Source organism: Tachyglossus aculeatus, chromosome Y3 (assembly GCF_015852505.1).
Source record: "Tachyglossus aculeatus isolate mTacAcu1 chromosome Y3, mTacAcu1.pri, whole genome shotgun sequence".
Classification (NCBI taxonomy): Eukaryota; Metazoa; Chordata; class Mammalia; order Monotremata; family Tachyglossidae; genus Tachyglossus; species Tachyglossus aculeatus.
The window spans coordinates 3,008,388-3,027,098 of record NC_052095.1 but is presented as its reverse complement, the minus strand read 5'-3'; the positions used below and the strand labels follow the sequence as shown (position 1 = coordinate 3,027,098).

The following is an 18,711-nucleotide window of genomic DNA, read 5'->3' as shown; positions in this document are numbered from 1 at the left end:
AAATTGACACTATAAGGTGGCATTTCCCTAAACGCTTCCCTGCTTCTCCCCAGTGCCTCCACCCCCTGCCCCTTCTTCAACTCTTCCATCTCTACCAGCAGTGTCTCAAAAGGAGATCTCCTGCCTTCTCTCAAAATTCACCCTTTCCACCTGCACATCTGACCCCGTTCCTTCACACCTTATCATAATACTTGCCTGCTTCTGTCTTCCCTCCCTGACCATCACCTTCAGCTGTTCTCTCTCTATTGGTTTCTTCCCCACTGCTTTCAAACTCCTTGTCTCCGTTCCTAGACAAACCGTCCCTTGACCCCAAGGCTTCCTCCAGTTATCTCCCCATCTCCCACCTACCATTCTCCTTCAAACTCCTAGACCTAGTTGTCCACACCCCTGTCCCAAGTTGCTCTCCTCCAGTTTTCTCTTTGACTCCCTCCAATCTGATGCCCATCCCCTTCACTCCCCACAGATACTGCCCTCTCGATGATCACCAATGATCTCCTTAGAGAAGCAGTGTGGCTCAGTGGAAAGAGTCCAGGCTTGGGAGAGGAGACAGAGGTCATGGGCTCTAATCCCGACTCTGCGACTTGTCTGCTGTATGACTTTGGGCGAGTCACTTAACTTCTCTTGGGCCTCTGTGAGCCCCATGTGAGAACCTTGTATCCCCCCCAGCACTTACAACAGTGCTTGGCACATTAGAAAGCACTTAACAAATACCAGTATTATTATTATTATTATTATTATTATTATTATTATTATTATTATTATCATCATCATCTCCTTCTTGCCAAATCCAAAAGTCTGTACTCCATCCTAGTCCTCCTTGACCTCTTACCTGCCAAAGACATTGTAGACCATCAACTTCTCCTTCATGACCTCTCTCCTTGGATGTCCTCCCATCACCTCAAACTTAACATGTCTAAAACAGAACTTGTTATCTTCCCACCGAAACCCTGCCCTCCCCATGACTTTCCCATCACTGAGCACCACCTTTCTTCCTGTCTCACAGACCATAAAATTGGCATTGTCCTTGATTTCTCTCTCTCATTCAACTCACCTATTCAGTCCGTTACTAAATCCTGTCTGGTAGACCTTCAGAACATCGCTAAAACCAGCCCTTTCCTCTCCATCCAAAGTGCTACCACATCAGTCCAATCACTTATCCTATCCAGCCTTGATTACTGTTTCAGCATCTTCGTGGCGTCTCAACATCCTGTCTCTACTCACTCCAATCCATAGTGTGCTGCCTAGGTTATTTTTCTACAAAAATGTTCAGGCCATGTTTCCCCACCCCCCAAGAACCTCCAGTAGTTGCCCATCCACCAACGCATCAAACATTTAACGCTTCACCATTGGCTTTAAAACACTTAATTCCCTTTCTCCTTCTTTCCTTACCTCACTACTCTGTTAGTACAGCTCAGTCCGCGCACTTTGCTCCTCTAATGTTAACTGTCTCACTGTACCTAGTTCTCGTCTGTCTTGTAGCCGACCTCTCGTCCACGTCCTGTTTCTAGCCTGAAACTCCTTCCCTCCTCATATCTGACAGACAATTATTCTCCCCTTCTTCGAAGCCTTACTGAAGGCACATCTTCTCCAAAAGTCCTTCTCTGACTAAGCCCTGCTTTTCTCTTATCCCACTCCCTTCACCCTAATTTGCTTCCTTTATTCATACGCCATCCCAGTCCTCCAGCAGTTATTTACATATCTGTAATTTATTCATAATAATATCTACCTTCTCCTCTAGACCCTAAACTCATTGAGAGCAGGGTATATGTATCTGTTATATTGTTATATTGTACTTTCCCAAGTGTTTAGTAAAATACTCTGTGCATAGTAAGCATCCAATAAATACAGTTGACTGACAGCAGAAGCTGAAGGCTAGGGGCAGGGTGTGAGAAAGGGGTCAGTGGTGAGATAGATGATATCAGGGCAGAGTGAGTAAACTGGTGCTAAAGAGGAATGTGCAGACTGAGCTGTAGTATTCAGTCGTATTTAGTAGGAGGTCAGTGAGATCAGGTGTCTCTGATAGATAATAATAATAATAATAATAATAATAATAATAATAATAATGGTATTAGTTAAGTGTTTACTATGTACCAATCACTGTTCTAAGTACTGGTGTAGATACAAGGTATTCAGGTTGTCCCACGTGGGGACTACAGTCTTAATTCCCATTTTACAGATGAGGAAACTGAGGCCCAGAGAAGTGAAGTGACTTGCCCTGAGTCACACAGGTGACAAGGGTCAGAGCGGGGATTAAAACCCACAACCTCTGACTCCCAAGTCTGTGCTCTTTCTACTAAGCCACCCTGCTTCTTACCTATAAAGCCAGTGGTGAGGAGTTTTTGTTTAATGCTTAGGTGGATGGGCAACCAGTGGAGTTTCTTGAGAAGTGGAGAAACATTTCCTGAACGTTTTTGTAGAAAACTGAAACAGGCAGCAGAATGCAGAATGGACTGGAGTGGGGAGAGACTGGAGGCTGGAAGGTCAGCAAGGAGGCTGATAGAGGAATCGAGGCGGGATAAGATAAGTGTATTAATATGGTTACAGTTTTGATGGAGAGGAATGGGCAATTCAGTAGAGAGAGTGGACTTTAGGGTGTCAATTTGTGCATCAAGGTTAGAGTTTGGATATGGAGACTAGATGAAACATGATGAGAAAATTTTGAGAAAACTGGGGTGGGTCAAAAGAATGTTTGATGTTAGGTGTCTGTGGAAAAAAGGGCAGATTTGCAGAGAGGGAAATGTGGGAAAGAAGACAGGTGAGGAGGTTGTTGGATAGTCTCACAGATGGTGAGACTAGAGATTGTTCATTCATTCAATTATTGTATTTGTTGAGCACTTACTGTGTGCAGAGCACTGTACTCAGTGCTTGGAAAATACAATTTGGCAACGAATAGAGACAATCCCTACCCAACAATAGGCTCACAGTCTAGAAGGGAGGAGACAGACAACAAAACCAAACAAGTAGACAGGCCTAAATAGCATCTAGAAGCAGCGTGGCTCAGGGGAAAGAGTGCGGGCTTGGGAGTCAGAGGTCATGGTTTCTAATCCAGGTTCCGCCACATGTCTGCTGTGTGACTTTGGGCAAGTCACTTAACTTCTCTCAGTCTCAGTTCCCTCATCTGCAAAATGGGGATTAAGACTGTGAGCCCCATGTGGGACAACCTGATTACCTTGTATCCCCCCGACCCAGCACTTAGAACAGTGCTTTGCACATAGTAAGCGCTTAACAAATGCCATTATCATTATTATTATTATTATTATTATTATATAACAGAGTTGGTAGATACATTCCCTGCCTTACATTTTGTAGCGTACTAACATGACCTGATGGAAAGAGCCTGGGTCTGGAAGTCAGAAGGACATAGGTTCTAATTCTGGCCCTGCCACACTTCTGCTGTGTGACCATGGGCAAGTCACGGAACTTCTCAATACCTCAGTTACCTCATCCGTAAAATGGGAATTACGACTGTGAGCCCACATTGGACATAGACTGTCCAACCTGATTATCTTGTATCCACCCTGCTTGGCACAGAGTACATGCTAATGAATGCCAAAAAAAAAAAAATTGTTTGAATGATTCCATAAATTCTGTCTTTCTTTTCCCTTCAGCTGTAGTGACATTACACTAATATTGTTTGTCAGGTAGAAAAAACTTTCTCTCACTCCCTCTGTTTTGTCCTGACGTGCTCCCAATATTCATTCTCTCTCCCAAACCCACAGCACTTAATGTTTCTCTCTTTCCCTGTAGACTGCAAGTTCCTGGAGGACAGGGGATATGTCTGTTTATTCTTTTATTGTACTCTCCCAAGTGCTTAGTACAGTGCTCTGCATGTAGTAAGTGCCCAATAAATACGATTGACTGACTGACTGATTCTGAGAAAACTTTCACTAATTTAAACTAATTATGTTCCTGCAATATAAAGTAACAAATACTTAAAATTAATGGGTACCAGCCTTTATGCCCTCCTCTTTCTCCATTTTATTCATTCATTCATTCAGTTGTATTTATTGAGCTCTTACTGTGTGCTGAGCACTGTACTAAGCACTTGGGAAAGTACAGTCGCACCATCCCTCCTCCTCCTCCTTTCCTTTCTTTCCCTTCTTTTGAAGCCCATGTTATTCACCCCTACCACCCCCTCCAGATTCTTGTCGCCATCATCTACTGCCCCCCTGGTCCCACCTCCTACTTCTTTAACCATTTTGGCCCTTTTCTCACCTTCCTTTTCTCCTTTTCCATGCCCACTCTGATCCTCGGAGACTTCAACATCCACATGGATGTACTTGGTGATTCCTCTGCCGCCTGCCTTCTAACTCTCCTTGACTCCTCCAACCTCCTACTCCACCCCTCCTCGCCCACTCACCGTCTTGATCACACCCTCGACCTTATCATCTCCTCCTGCTGCACTATCTCCACCCTCACCAACTCTGAAATTCCTCTCTCTGACCGTAACCTTTTCACCTGCCTCCTCTCTCACACTCCTCCCCCCTGTAAATCTATATTACTCCCCCACAGAGACCTCTGCTCTCTCGACCCCCTCCATCTCTCTCAGCACATCACAACCCACCTTGCCTCGCTATCCTCTCTAACCACTCTTGATGACCTGAATACTTCTCACAACTCCACCCTCTCTACTCAACTCAACTCACTTATTCCACTTTCCTTTTGTCGCCTCCACACCACTAACCCACAGCCCTGGATCACTGCCCATGGCCGCCTCCTTCGCTCTTATGCTCGATCTGCTGGACACAGCTGGCGAAAGTCTAAACACCAAGCCAACCTTGTTCACTTTTAATTTATCCTTTCCTGCCTTAACTCTGCCCTCTCCTCTGCCAGGCAAAACTATTTTTCTTCCCTTACTGACACCCATGCCCATCACCCCCTTCTGCTGTTCCGGACATTTCACTCCCTCCTCTGGCCCCCTGTTCCTCCCCATCCTTCATCCTCCACCCACCAGCGATTTGGTCACCTACTTCATTAGTAAAATTAACACCATCAGGTCTGAGCTCCCCAAAGTCATCCCTCCCTCTTCTCCATCCTTCCCCCCAGCTCTCAACCCTCTCCTCTACTTTCCCATCCTTCCCAGTAGTATCTTCAGATGAGATCTCCTCCCTCCTCTCAAGTGCCACCCCCTCCTCCAAGTTCTCAACCCTTTCCTCCTCCCCTCCTTAACTTCCACCTTCAACTGCTCACTCTCCATTGGTTTCTTCTCCTCTGCCTTCAACCATGCCCATGTCTCTCCCATACTATTCATTCATTCATTCAGTCATATTTACTGAACGCTTACTGTGTGCAGAGCACTGTACTAAGCGCCTGGGAAGTACAAGTTGGCAACATATAGAGACGGTCCCTACCCAACAACGGGCTCACAGTCTCCAAGCGGAAGACAGACAACAAAACAAAACATGTAGACAGGTGTAAACAAAACATGTAGACAGGTGTACTGTCATCCTCTGACACCAAAACCTGCCAGTCTCAGCTCTGCAACATTGCCAAGATCCACCCTTTCCGCTCCATCCAAACCGCTACCCTGCTCGTTCAAGCTCTCATCCTATCCCGTCTGGATTATTGTATCAGCCTCCTCTCCGATCTCCCATCCTCTTGTCTCTCCCCACTTCAATCCATACTTCACGCCGCTGCCCAGATTGTCTTTGTCCAGAAACACCCTGGGCATGTTACTCCCCTCCTCAAAAACCTCCAGTGGCTACGAATCAACCTACGCATCAGGCAGAAACTCCTCACCCTGGGCTTCAAGGCTCTCCATCACCTCGCCCCCTCCTACCTCACCTCCCTTCTCTCCTTCTACAGCCCAGCCCACACCCTCCTCTCCTCGCCCGCTAATCTCCTCACCGTGCCTCGTTCTCGCCTGTCCCGCCGTCGACCCCCGGCCCACGTCATCCCCCTGGCCTGGAATGCCCTTCTTCCCCACATCCGCCAAGCTAGCTCTCTTCCTCCCTTCAAGGCCCTATTGAGAGCTCACCTCCTCCAGGAGGCCTTCCCAGACTGAGCTCCCTCCTTCCTCTTCCCTCTCCATCCCCCCGCCTTACCTCCTTCCCTTCCCCTCAGCACCTCTCTCTATATATTTATGTTTGTACATATTTATTACTCTATTTATTTATTTATTTTACTTGTACATATCTATTCTATTTATTTTATTTTGTTAATATGTTTGGTTTTGTTCTCTGTCTCCCCCTTCTAGACTGTGAGCCCACTGTTGTGTAGGGACCGTCTCTATATGTTGCCAACTTGTACTTCCCAAGCGCTTAGTACAGTGCTCTGCACACAGTAAGTGCTCAATAAATATGATCGATCGATCGATTGATTGATTGATTGATTGATTGACCTACAGGTCGGACTGAGCCTCAGGCCATCTCCCCCCACTGGCCACACTGGAATAGCACACTGAGCTGGAGGGTGGTCAATGGGCTTGGCGCCCCAACTTTCCTTTGGCCACATGGCTGTCTTAGCTAAGTTCACCCAGGCTCCCCGCAAAGTGCAAGAATGTGTGCCTGACCTATCCCTTCTGGTGGGTCTCCTTCTGCACCAGATGTGCCTCCTGATGAAAACTGTAATTTATAGGACTACGATGTTGCTTGGGTTTTGAAGGACAAAAATGGCCCATCCTCAGTGGGTGAGACTCCCCGTCGGGCTCCCCGCCACATCCCACCTGCCACTGCTGTGATCAGCAGGTGACCCCGTTCACTGGAACAGGCTTCAACCCCTCTCTGTCCACCAGGGCGCTTAAACAAAGCGCTTCTTGAGCGGGTAGCAGCCACATTCCCACACCTTTCCCATCTTCACATCTTTAATAAACTGGAAAACAATCCCAGGTGGGCAGGCAGTACCTTACTGAGTTGACTCATGTAGCGTCACTGAGGGCAGTATTGGCCTTGGCAGTTCACTCCCCCAAGCGTGAAGCAAGCCCTTCCTGAGACATTTGGCCCTGGCACTGGCATCCAGTCTTGGTGGCAGACTCGTCCCCCAGCCTTCCCCCATCCTGGCATGCTGAACCTCTCTGGTGGGGGAAGGTGTGCAGATGGGACTGGAAATGACAACATTCCCCACCCCAACCCTGGGGTGACCATTTGTAGGTTTCTTATGGTGAGATGGGTGGGGAAAGGGTGCAGCATGAGGGCTGGGTGGAGGCCCACTCAGGTCTCCTCGTGAAGGCAATGGGTTGCCAGCCGAGGGCACTCAACACCGCGAGATAAACCAACCCTAGCGAGCAGTTCCAGGAAGGGGCAAGTGTCTTCTATCGTGATCACGGACTGAACACAGCCACGTGTTCCAGACTGTACATTACAGCTGTTGGCAAGACGCGTGCTGAGGCCATGGTGAGGTTTCCAGGAGCCCAGAGGAAAGGCCTCTGATTGGATGATCATTCCTCACCCCCTCCCTAGCAGAATGGCTTAGTGGAAAGAGCACCAGCCTGGAATCAGGGAACCTGGGTTCTAAATCCCACCCTACCACTACCTTGCTGTTTCACCTTGGGCAAGTCACTTAGCTTCTCTGTGCCTCAGTTTCCTCATCTGTAGAATTGGGATTGAATACTTGTTCTCCCTCCCTGGGTGCCTCATGTGTGACAGGGACTAGGTCCATCCTGATTATCTCGCATCTACTCCAGAGCTTAGTACAGTGCTGTACAGCCCAGTTGTACTGTTCTGCTGTGCAGGCTGGGTAATGTGATGACATCTTATGTGTCATTTTGCACAAATACACCAAATTGGCCCAGACCCAAAGTGTTTCTCTCAGAGGACTCCTGCCACCTTTACTTGCTTCAGAGGAACTGAGTTCCCCTCTTGGGTCCCCCTGTACTGGCCCCAGGTCCAAGCTGCAGGGACCGAGACTGAGGGAAATGAGTCCCCGGTCCCACGCGGCTGCCATTTCTGCAAGACAGCCTACGGCCTGTGATCTGTAGCCTGACCTGCCTGGAGCCTTTCCCCACCAAGTTCCTATTCACTTTGGGGCACCGCCTTTCTGACTCTGAAAGAAAACAGGCCGAGAGATCCCAAGCCGGAATACCAGATTGAATCCCCCAAGGGCAGTCCTGGAGCCTGGGGTCTGGTCTGGCCACTGTGACTTCCCTGCAACAGGGGGTGGGACTAGGGTTTGGGGTAGTCAGTCAGTGAATCATATTTATTGATCACTTACTGTGTGGAGAACACTGTACAAAGTACTGGGGAGAGTTGAACTAGAGAGACTGAGACCCCGGGCTGGTTGGGTCCCTGTTGGAGCCACACCAACTGATGGTCGGGTTTACTTGTAGGGTGGGGCTTTGCCGATCAATGCAAAACACCACCGTTACTGGGCATTATGGAGACCCTGTTGGCTGACGAAGCCCTCGTTTTTGCTAATGAGGAGTTTCTGTGTTAAAGTGCAAACTCCGTGTAGGCAGGGTTGTGTCTCATTCTGCCATTGTACTTTCCTAAGTGTTAAGCACAGTGAATGGTACCTAGGGGGCTCTCAGCAAATACCAGCGTTACTGCTCTGCACTGGGAAAGCTGCTGGTGACTGTGCAGAATGGCGGGCTTGCTGGAGGGGCAGAGGCTTGACCGAGTGGCAGAAAGTTTGGGGTCCATATTAAAAAAAGCCCTCTCTTGACTCCACTGCCCCTTCCAGTTATTGCCCTATCTCCCCCGACCCTTCCTTTCCAAACTCCTAGAGTGAGACGTCTATGCTTGCTGTCTAGAATTCCTCAACTCCAACTCCCTCCTGGACCCCCTCCAATCTGGCTTCCGTCCCCTCCACTCCACCGAAACTCCCCTCTCAAAGGTCGTGAATGACCTCCTTCTTGCCAAATCCAATGGCTCCTACTCTGTCCTAATCCTCCTCAGCCTCTCAGCTGCCTTTGACACTGTGGACCATCCCCTTCTCCTCAACACATTATCCAACATTGGCTTCACGGACTTCTTCTCCTGATTCTTCTCTTATCTCTCCAGCTGTACATTCTCAGTCTCCTTAGCAGGCTCCTCCTCCCCCTCCCATCCTCTTACTGTAGGGGTTCCTCAAGGGTCAGTTCTTGGCCTCCTTCAGTTCTCCATCTACACTCACTCCCTTGGTGAACTCAATCACTCCCATGGCTTCAACTATCATCTCTACACAGATGACACCCAAATCTACATCTCCTCCCCTGTTCTCTCTCCCTCTCTCCAGGCTCGTATCTCCTCCTGCCTTCAAGGCATCTCCACCCTAGGTGTCCACCTAGAGCTCAGCCTGTCAAAGACTGAGCTCCTTATCTTCCCTCCCAAACCCTGTCCTCTCCCTAACATTCCTGTCACTGCAGACAGCACTACCATCTTTCCCATCTCCCAAGCCTGCAATCTTGGTGTCATCCTTGACTCTGCCCTCTCATTCACCCCTCACATCCAGTCCATCACCAAAACGTGCTGGTCTCACCTTCACAACATCGCCACGTTCTGCCCTTTCTTCTCCATTCAAACTGCTACCTTGTTGGTTCAATCTCTCATCCTATCCCGACTCCATTACTACATCAGCCTCCTTTCTGATCTCCCATCCTCCTGTCTCTCCCTGCTGCAGCCTGTACTTCACTCTGCTGCCCAGATTATCTTTCTATAGAAACGTTTTGGGCATGTCACTCTCCTCCTCAAAACTCTTCAGTTGTTGCCTGTCAACCTTCGCATGAAGCAAAAACTCCTCACTGCTAGCTTCAAAGCTCTCTATCATCTTGCCCCCCGGCTGCCTTCACCTCCCTTCTCTCCTTCTACAGCCCAGCCCATGTACTCTGCCCCTCCGCCACTAACCTCCTCACTTTGCCTCATTCTCGCCTGTCCTGCTGTCAACCCTTGGCCCATCCATCCTCACATCTGCCAAACTAGCTCTCTTCCTCCCTTCAAAGCCCTACTGAGTGCTCACCTCCTCCAGAAGGCCTTCGTAGACTTAGCCCCCCTTTTCCTCTGCTCCTCCTCCCCTCCCCATCGCTCCTACTCCCACCTTCTACTCTACCCCCTTCCCCTCCCGACAGTACTTGTGTGTACTTGTGTATATTTATTATTCTGTTCATTTTATTAATGATGTGTATATAGGTATAATTCTATTTATTTGTTATGATGGTACTGACAGCTGCCTACTTGTTTTGTTTTGTTGTCTGTCTCCCCTTTCTAGACTGTGAGCCCATTGTTGGGTAGGGATTGTCTCTATCTGTTGCCAAATTGTAGTTTCCAACTGCTTAGTACAGTGCTCTGCACACAGTAAATGCTCAATAAATGCAATTGAATGAATGCAAGAATACAGTATAACAATGCACAGACACATTTCCACATTTCCATGTCCACAACAAGCTTACAGTCTAGATGGGGAGACCGACATTAATACAAATAAATAAATTATAGATAAGTACTGTGGGACTGGGGTGGGGGGCAGTGAATAAAGGGAGCAAGTGAGGACAACACAGAAGGGAGTGGGAGGAGAGGATAGGAGGGATAAGGGAAGGCCTGTTGGAGAACATATGCCTCCAATGAGGCTTTGAAGTGGTGGAGAGTAATTGTCTCTCTGATATGAGGAGGGAGCGCATTCCAGGACAGAGGCAGGATGTGGGTGAGTGGTTGGCAGAGAAAGAGACAAGATCAAGGTACAGTGAGAAGGTTGGCAGTAGAGGAGCGAGGTGTGCAGGCTGGGTTGTAATAGGAGAGTAGCAAGGTAAGGCAGGGGCAAGGAGATTGAGTGCTTTAAAGACAATGGTGAAGAGTTTTTGCGCTCTCATAGCTCTCTTTTTGGTAGTCGGCAATATGATAGCTAATAGGTATTTGATGTAAAGAAACAAAGACGCCAAACATTCACCAGTGCCTCATCAGTGGTGACACATATTAATTTACAACTTTAAGAGAAGATATCCTTATAACTTTTAATGGTTAATGATGGATAATAATTTATAAGGGAGAACTTGGAGACAACAGAGACGGTTAAGGAGTGCTGGCCCTGTTTATCACTATTGGCATTATTATCTTTTGAATTCTACTAAGAGCAGAGAGAGAAAATTAAATATTATCATATCCCTTAACAAATTTAGTATATAAATATGCCTTTTTTTCCTTTTGCCAGTTATAATATCATGATTTGTGATTGTATTTTAGATAGTATTTTTTGAGGTAATCTGGAATTATTCCTCTTGTTTTTTACAATAAAATTTTAATGTTGTTTTTAATAGCTGAAATAAGAAAACAGAGGGAATTCTATCACAAATTGGGTATGGATGTACCAGGGGACATCAAAGGGGAGACTGGTTCTTCAAAACAGTTCTTAGATTCACATCCAAATGGTAAGTTTTCTTTTTCAATTAGTACTGAAAAGAGCATAATCAATATGAAAAGTTAAAATGTACTGTGTGGTGTACGAAACACTGTTAAAGGCCTATCCCTCCAAGGGCTTTGTCTGCCAAATTCCATATACCTAAAATTTAAGGTTCATAGGGAGGTGATTTTTTTTTCTCTCTCCACAATTGCTTTTATAATGTGTACAGAACCATTTTTTTGTGTGTATTCATTGGCAGAGGTAGAAGATGGAATGGTCAACAGATCACTAAGCCTGTGGTTGCATTGTATAACCCAGTGCTTAGAACAGTATTTGACTCACAATAAGCGCTTAGAAAATATCTACTACTACTACTACTACTACTACTACTACTACTACTACTACTACTACTACTACTACTACTACCACTACTACTACTAAGGCATTCACATTGGAACACTCTTTACAATTGAGTGACTAATAACTGGTGGCATAATAGCAATGTTTAAAATGTTATGATATGTAAGTGTCAGTGTCTTTTTGGAGGTAGTATAGAAAATGCTTTATTTCCTAACTGCCCCAATTAATGTGTCTTCCTCTTTACTTCTTTTTGCTGAAAAACTGACTATTACCAGATTTAAAATGGTATTTGTAAGTTACATTTACAACACAGTAAGCAAAGGGTTACACAGTCCGTAAAGGGTTGGTTGCCTAGAGGCAGAGTTGTTCATGCAGCAGCATATCCCGTGTTGTTTTATTTTATGCTGTAGGTTCTTGCACACTAAAATTATTCCTTAGAGATAGACCTACTGCAAAACAGCAGTTGCATTCTTGAAAAGTCACTCTGTTTTAACACTGTAAGTTAGCTTTGTGTGGAAAAAGATATTTCCAAAACATTTGAAATGATATGCAGGTTTTGTCATCTAGGAAAAGTCGAAGAAAACAACTGACTTCAAATAGTCTGCATTTTCTGGCACTTTCTTGGAAACTTCTTTAATTGATTAATGCTGTACTGGAAAGAAGTTGTTTTAACTCAAAGTTCAGTTACTTTTCTTCTCCACTTCCTCTTACTCTTTTTCCTCCTCCTTCTCCTCCTCCTCTAAAGTGGTTGGGCAACCACTACAGGTTCTTGAGGACTGTAGATATATTGACTGACCATTTTTTTAGAAAAATGATCTGTGCAGCAGAATGAAATATGGGAGAGACAGGGGCCAGGGAAGTCAGCAAGGAGGCAGATGCAGTAGTCAAGCCTGGGTAGGATAAGTGCTTGGATTAAGGTGGTAACAGTTTGTATGGAGGAGGACTTTAGCAATGTTGGGAAGGTAGAATTGACGTGATTTGGTGGCAGACCAGAATGGGTTAATGAGAGAAATGAGCGAAATGAGAAATGGATTAATGAGAGAAATGGGTTGAGGACAATGCAAGGCTTTTGAGATGGGAAGGATAGTGGTATTGTGTACAGCAATGGAAAAGAAGAAGATGGACAGGGTTTGGCTGGGAAGATAAGGAGATCAGTTTTAGACATGTTTAGTTTGAACATATGGATATTCATATGGGTGGGAGGCAGAGGAGGAGCCCAGAAAAAAAACTGAGAAGGAGCAATCAGAGAAATGGGAGGAGAACCAAGAAAGAATCGTGTCAGTGAAGCCAAGGTTGGATAAAGTTTCAAGAAGTGTTTGGTCCACAATATCAAAGGCAGCTGAGAAATCTAGAAGGTTTAGTTAGGGTTAGAGCAGAAGCAGTCAGATATGGTGAGAAGAAGGTCATTGGTTACCTTAAAGAGCGTTGTTTCTGTGGAGTGTAGGGGGCAGAAACCAGATTGGAAGGAATCAAGGTGAGGAGGAGGAAACAGGGGGTGTAAACAACTACCTCAAGAAGTGTGGCAGTGACCGTATGTTGAGGAGGAGTTGAGAAAGTGTCTGAAGAGGATTCTCCCACTATCTTCGAAGATCTCAGCAAGTATGCCTCCAAGAGGCTTTCCTAAAATAAGCTTCCCCTTTCTTCATCCCCTACTCCCTTTTGCGTTGCCCTGGCTTTTTCCTTTTATTCTTCCCCACTCCCAGTCCCACAAGACTTTTGTAGGGATCTATAATTTTAGTTTTGTGTATTGATGTCTGACTCCCCCGCTCTAGACTGTAAGTTATTTGTGGGCAAAGAATATGTCTGCTTATTGCTGTACTGTACTCTCCCAAGTATTTAGAACAGCACTCTGTACATAGTAAACGTTCAATAAATGGAATTGATCAAATAAATATGAGTGAATGAATGAGCAAGCAAGCAAGCCATTTAGTCCTGGTGATTTTCCATTCTTCATGGCTCTGACTGCCCGCATTGACTTGCCAGTAGTTGGCTCAAGTGGTATGTCTTCACACCTGGGGAGTTTTTATATGATATGCAGAGTCTTGGCCCTAGTAGTAGAAGATGTGTTGAGGAGGATATTGAAATGTTCTTGTCATCTTTTTAGGATTCCCTCCTTGTCTGACATGAGTTATCTGAAGGTGCTATAATAGCCTATATAGGATCATAGAAGTTTTGGCCAAATTTTAGGTTTGTGGTGTTATATATAGCCCTGGATCTCTTCCTCTTTGGCATTCCATTGTCTATCACATATGCTTCTCTGCCGTTAATCTCCTTACTGTGCCTCGTTCTCGCCTGTCCCGCCGTCGCCCCCCGGCCCACGTCATCTCCCGGGCCTGGAATGCCCTCCCTCCGCACATCCGCCAAGCAGCTCTCTTCCTCCCTTCAAAGCCCTACTGAGAGCTCACCTCCTCCAGGAGGCCTTCCCAGACTGAGCCCCCTCCTTCCTCCCCCCCTCCTCCCCCTTCCCATCCCCCCTGCCTTACCTCCTTCCCCTCCCCACAGCACCTGTATATATGTATATGTGTTTGTCTGTATTTATTACTCTATTTATTTATTTATTTTACTTGTACATATTTATTCCATTTATTTTATTTTGTTAATATGTTTTGTTTTGTTGCCTGTCTCTCCCTTCTAGACTGTGAGCCCGCTGTTGGATAGAGACCGTCTCTATATGTTGCCAACTTGTACTTCCCAAGCACTTAGTACAGTGCTCTGTACACAGTAAGCGCTCAATAAATAAGATTGAATGAATGAATGAACGAACATGTTTTTAAATTTGGTGTACAAGTTGGGGTGCCTGAAAACTGCTTCTTTGTGAGTTCTACACTGTAAGCTCATTGTGGGCAGGAGGCGTGTTGACCACTTGTTGTATTGTACTCTCCTTGTATTGTACTCTCCCAAAGAGCTTAGTACAGTGCTGTGCAAAAAGTAAATGCTCAAAAATACTGCTGACGGATTTATCCGGTGTTGTAGGATGCTGCTGGTGCAGTAGTCCTCTTGGTTCTTAGTCATTTGGACAAACCAGTCTTGATGCCCTGTGTGTTGATGGCTGGTTGGACTACAGATTAAAAAAGAAATGCCAGTTCACTGTATGTCGTTGTCTGCAGGTTGATTTTCTTTTTTCGGCATGGCTTCTGTCGATTTGCCGTGGAGTAAACCGCAGATATCTCCATTTTCCACAAGCTTTATATTCAACTCTTTGGGCATTTAGAAGCCAGTTTTGGATGCAGTTATGCTAAGGGCAAGTGAGCATAGAGTGTGAGATGATGGTCCACCCAGCATTCTATTCAACAGATTGGTCTGTGAGCTCATTGTCTCTGAAGTCTGTTTGTGTTTCTATGCTGTATTCAATAAGAGATAGCTGTTTAGTTGGTAGACGTATTATTGTTTGTTTGGCAGGTGAAAGATAGTTTTTGCAGTTGTGAGGTGCAGCTGTGAGGTTTTTGCAGTTAGAGAAGAAGCGTGGCTCAGTGGAAAGAGCCCAGGCTTTGGAGTCAGAGGTCATGGGTTCAAATCCTGGCTCCACCAATTGTCAGCTGTGTGATTTTGGGCAAGTCACTTAACTTCTCTGGGCCTCAGCTACCTCATCTGTAATATGGGGGTTAAGACTGTGAGCCCCCTGTGGGACAACCTGATCACCTTGTATCCTCCCCAGTGCTTAGAACAGTGCATTGCACATAGTAAGTACTTAATAAATGCCATCATCATTTTGCAGTTGTGAGGTGGTATTTGGCTCATGCACTTAACATTGTTTTTGAGTTTGTCAATTCCAAGAGGCCCAATCACTTTCTTTCATATTTGAGCTTTACTTCCAAGTCTCATTTTGAAATCATCCATTAGAATTAGTTTATCACCCATCAGTACTCTTGTGATGATTTTTTTCTAAATCTTTATAGAAGTGTTAATTTATCTTTTTTGCCATTCATTAGAATTAGTCTATCACACATCAGTACTCTTGTGATGATTTTTTTCTAAATCTTTATAGAAGTGTTAATTCATCTTTTTTGCCATTCATTACTGTTAGGCCATAAACGCTTATGGTGGTAAACTGATGATCTGTTTGAAGGTTAGGAGTAGGATTTTCAGATGGTCACATACACTTGTGGGAACAACTGGAAAGCCCCAGTATTAGTGATTGTCCAATAGGAAATCCAGCCTCTGACAGTTGTTGTTCTGAATGCGGAAAAGTTCTCCAAAGAAATGTATCCAGAGCCTTCCTTTGTGAGCTGTTCATCAGATAGTCTAGTTTTACTTAGCTTAATGATTTTGACTTCATATTTGGCCAGTTTGCCATTAGAGCTGTCCATCCTGTAGACTGTTGGCTATTTTCACTTCAAAGCATCCTGATATTTCATGGCATGATATTCATTTTCCTTGAGTAAGTCTTTTTTTGTTTATTTTGGAACCCCGGATATTTAGCTCACCAGATGTGGTTTACTGAAGAGGTGAGTTAGGGAATATAGATAATTTTAAAGGTCAACTTTTTAAATTGCCCTCTGCATTTAGGATTAGCAGGGCACCTATAACTGGGGCTGCTGAGACATCCTAGTGACCAATTTCCTGGATTGCGTACTTATATAGGGCTTTTATAAGTGCAGGTAGGAGGCATGCCATCGTATGTAGGACTTAAGCATTAGTGGGGAAGGATTGCACTGAGTCATCTACACCATCTGAGACATTTTCCAGAAGCCAGCAGCAAGCTTGATGTGATGGTTGGTTGAGGTGAGTAGAGCCTGTGGCCATAAAGCAGTTCATTCTCCTAGCAGCAGTCCCAATTCACTATACCCATCATCAGGGTCTTCCTTGAAAAATCAGTTCAAATGTGGTCTTTGGTCTTGGAACAGAAAACTTATGTGTGTCAGGCTATGACTTGCGTACTGAAAAATAATTTCAGGAACATATTTCCTGAGTGTATACTCACATATGTGTGGAACAACTCACCCAGCTTCAGTAACACTTACTTAGGATGTCCCACACCCCTCCAGACACAAAGAGGTCAGCCCAGAAAGAACCTCAAGAAACAATCACATGTCCTAAGAGAAAAAAGGCTTATCTCTCATGCTACTCTCCCTCTGTCTGAAGCTGAGTCCGTTCATTCATTCATTCACTCAGTCGTATTGTTGTCCACTAGCGGACTTGACATGACTGACTCCCTTTTGTGTATGCTGACAGGAACCCTCCATTTTGTGCAAGGCTGAGAGAACAACTCCTTTTTGTATTGTCTGCAACAGATGCCTTCAAGGCCATTAACAAGTAACACTTATCTATGTAAGGTCATAGGGCAGATGACATCCTGCACAAGACAGTGACAACAGAAGATAACAGAATTTACACACTTATTTATACAAGGCCATAGGGCAGATAACAACAACCTTTACAAGGCAGTAAAAACAGAGAATTTATAGCATCCTGTCGGTCCTAATTGGATTCCTGAAATTCCTAAATGCTCTGCTCCCATGTTGCTGTAACTCAGTAAAAGACACAGTGAGAATGGGATCGGGGCTGCTTGTCACTCGTACCTCTCCCGGGAGGTGAACGGGCAGGTAGCCACTTTCCTTCTTTACTGCTCTATCTGAACTCATGTCTCCGAGTCATTTTTCCTATCTGCGTCGCCACCCTGGGTACAAGAACCCTGCGGCCGATTTACACCGATTAACCTATTTTGCACCCTACTTGTCGATAACAGTATTTATTGAGCGCTTACTGTGTGCAGAGCACTGTACTAAGCTCTTGGGAAGTACAAATCGGCCACATATAGAGACGGTCCCTACCCAACAGTGGGCTCACACTCTAGAAGCGGGAGACAGACAACAAAACAAAACATGTAGACAGGTGTTCTCCAGAGTGTATGATTACTTAACTGATTTCAACATTCGACTAGTAAACCCAGTTCACCCTGTCAATCAGTGGTATTTATTGAGTGCCTAGTTTGTTTACTAAGTGTTGGGGAAGTACAGAACAACAGAGTTGACAGTCGCATTCCCTGACCAGAACAAGCTTACTGTCCTAAAATAACCAAGGCAGGACAGGATAAGTGCTTGCATTAATGTAGTAGCAGTTTGGATCAATCAATCAATCGGATTTATTGAGCACTTACTGTGTGCAGTACTAAGCACTGTACTAAGCGCTTGGGAAGTACAAGTTGGCAACATATAGAGACAGTCCCTACCCAACAGTGGGCTCACAGTCTAGAAGGGGGAGACAGAGAACAAAACCAAACATATTAACAAAATAAAATAAATAGAATAGATAGGTACAAGTAAAATCAATAAATAGAGTAATAAATATGTACAAACATATATACATATGTACAGGTGCTGTGGGGAAGGGAAGGAGGTAAGACGAGGGGGATGGAGAGGGGGGTGGGGGGAGAGGAAGGAGGGGGCTCAGTCTGGGAAGGCCTCCTGGAGGAGGTGAGCTCTCAGTAGGGCCTTGAAGGGAGGAAGAGAGCTAGCTTGGCGGATGGGCAGAGGGAGGGCATTTCAGGCCAGGGGGATGACGTGGGCCGGGGGTCGATGGCGGGACAGGCGAGAACGAGGCACGGTGAGGAGATTAGCGGCAGAGGAGCGGAGGGTGCGGGCTGGGCTGTAGAAGGAGAGAAGGGAGGTGAGGTAGGAGGGGGCGAGGGGATGGAGAGCCTTGAAGCCCAGGGTGAGGAGTTTCTGCCTGATGCGCAGATTGATTGGTAGCCACTGGAGATTTTTGAGGATGGATGGAGAGGAATGGACAGATTTTGGTGATGTTGTGAAGGAAGAACTGTCAGGATTTAACAATGGCTTGCATATGGGAGGATCGAGAGAGAGGAGTCAAGGATAATACAAATCTTTTCACTGGAGTCAAGGATAATGCAGATCTTTTCGCTTATAGTCTGTTGCTCCCATTTTCCTGCCGCTAATCTCCTCACCGTGCCTCGTTCTCGCCTGTCCCGCCGTCGACACCCGGCCCACATCATCCCCCTGGCCTGGAATGCCCTCCCTCCCCACATCCGCCAAGCTGGCTCTCTTCCTCCCTTCAAGGCCCTACTGAGAGCTCACCTCCTCCAGGAGGCCTTCCCAGACTGAGACCCCTCCTTCCTCTCCCCTGCCTTATCTCCTTCCCTTCCCCACA

At 45.8% G+C, this 18,711-nt stretch overlaps 1 protein-coding gene across 1 annotated transcript in view; it reads left to right on the top strand.

Moving 5' to 3' along the window:
* Positions 1-18,711, top strand: part of LOC119946750 (polycomb group RING finger protein 3-like) — a 76,945-nt gene that overhangs the window by 31,855 nt on the left and 26,379 nt on the right. Inside the window, exon 2 of the mRNA XM_038768189.1 lies at positions 11,162-11,272. Coding sequence (XP_038624117.1) covers positions 11,162-11,272 — 111 coding nt within the window. The remainder of the gene's footprint in view (positions 1-11,161; positions 11,273-18,711) is intronic.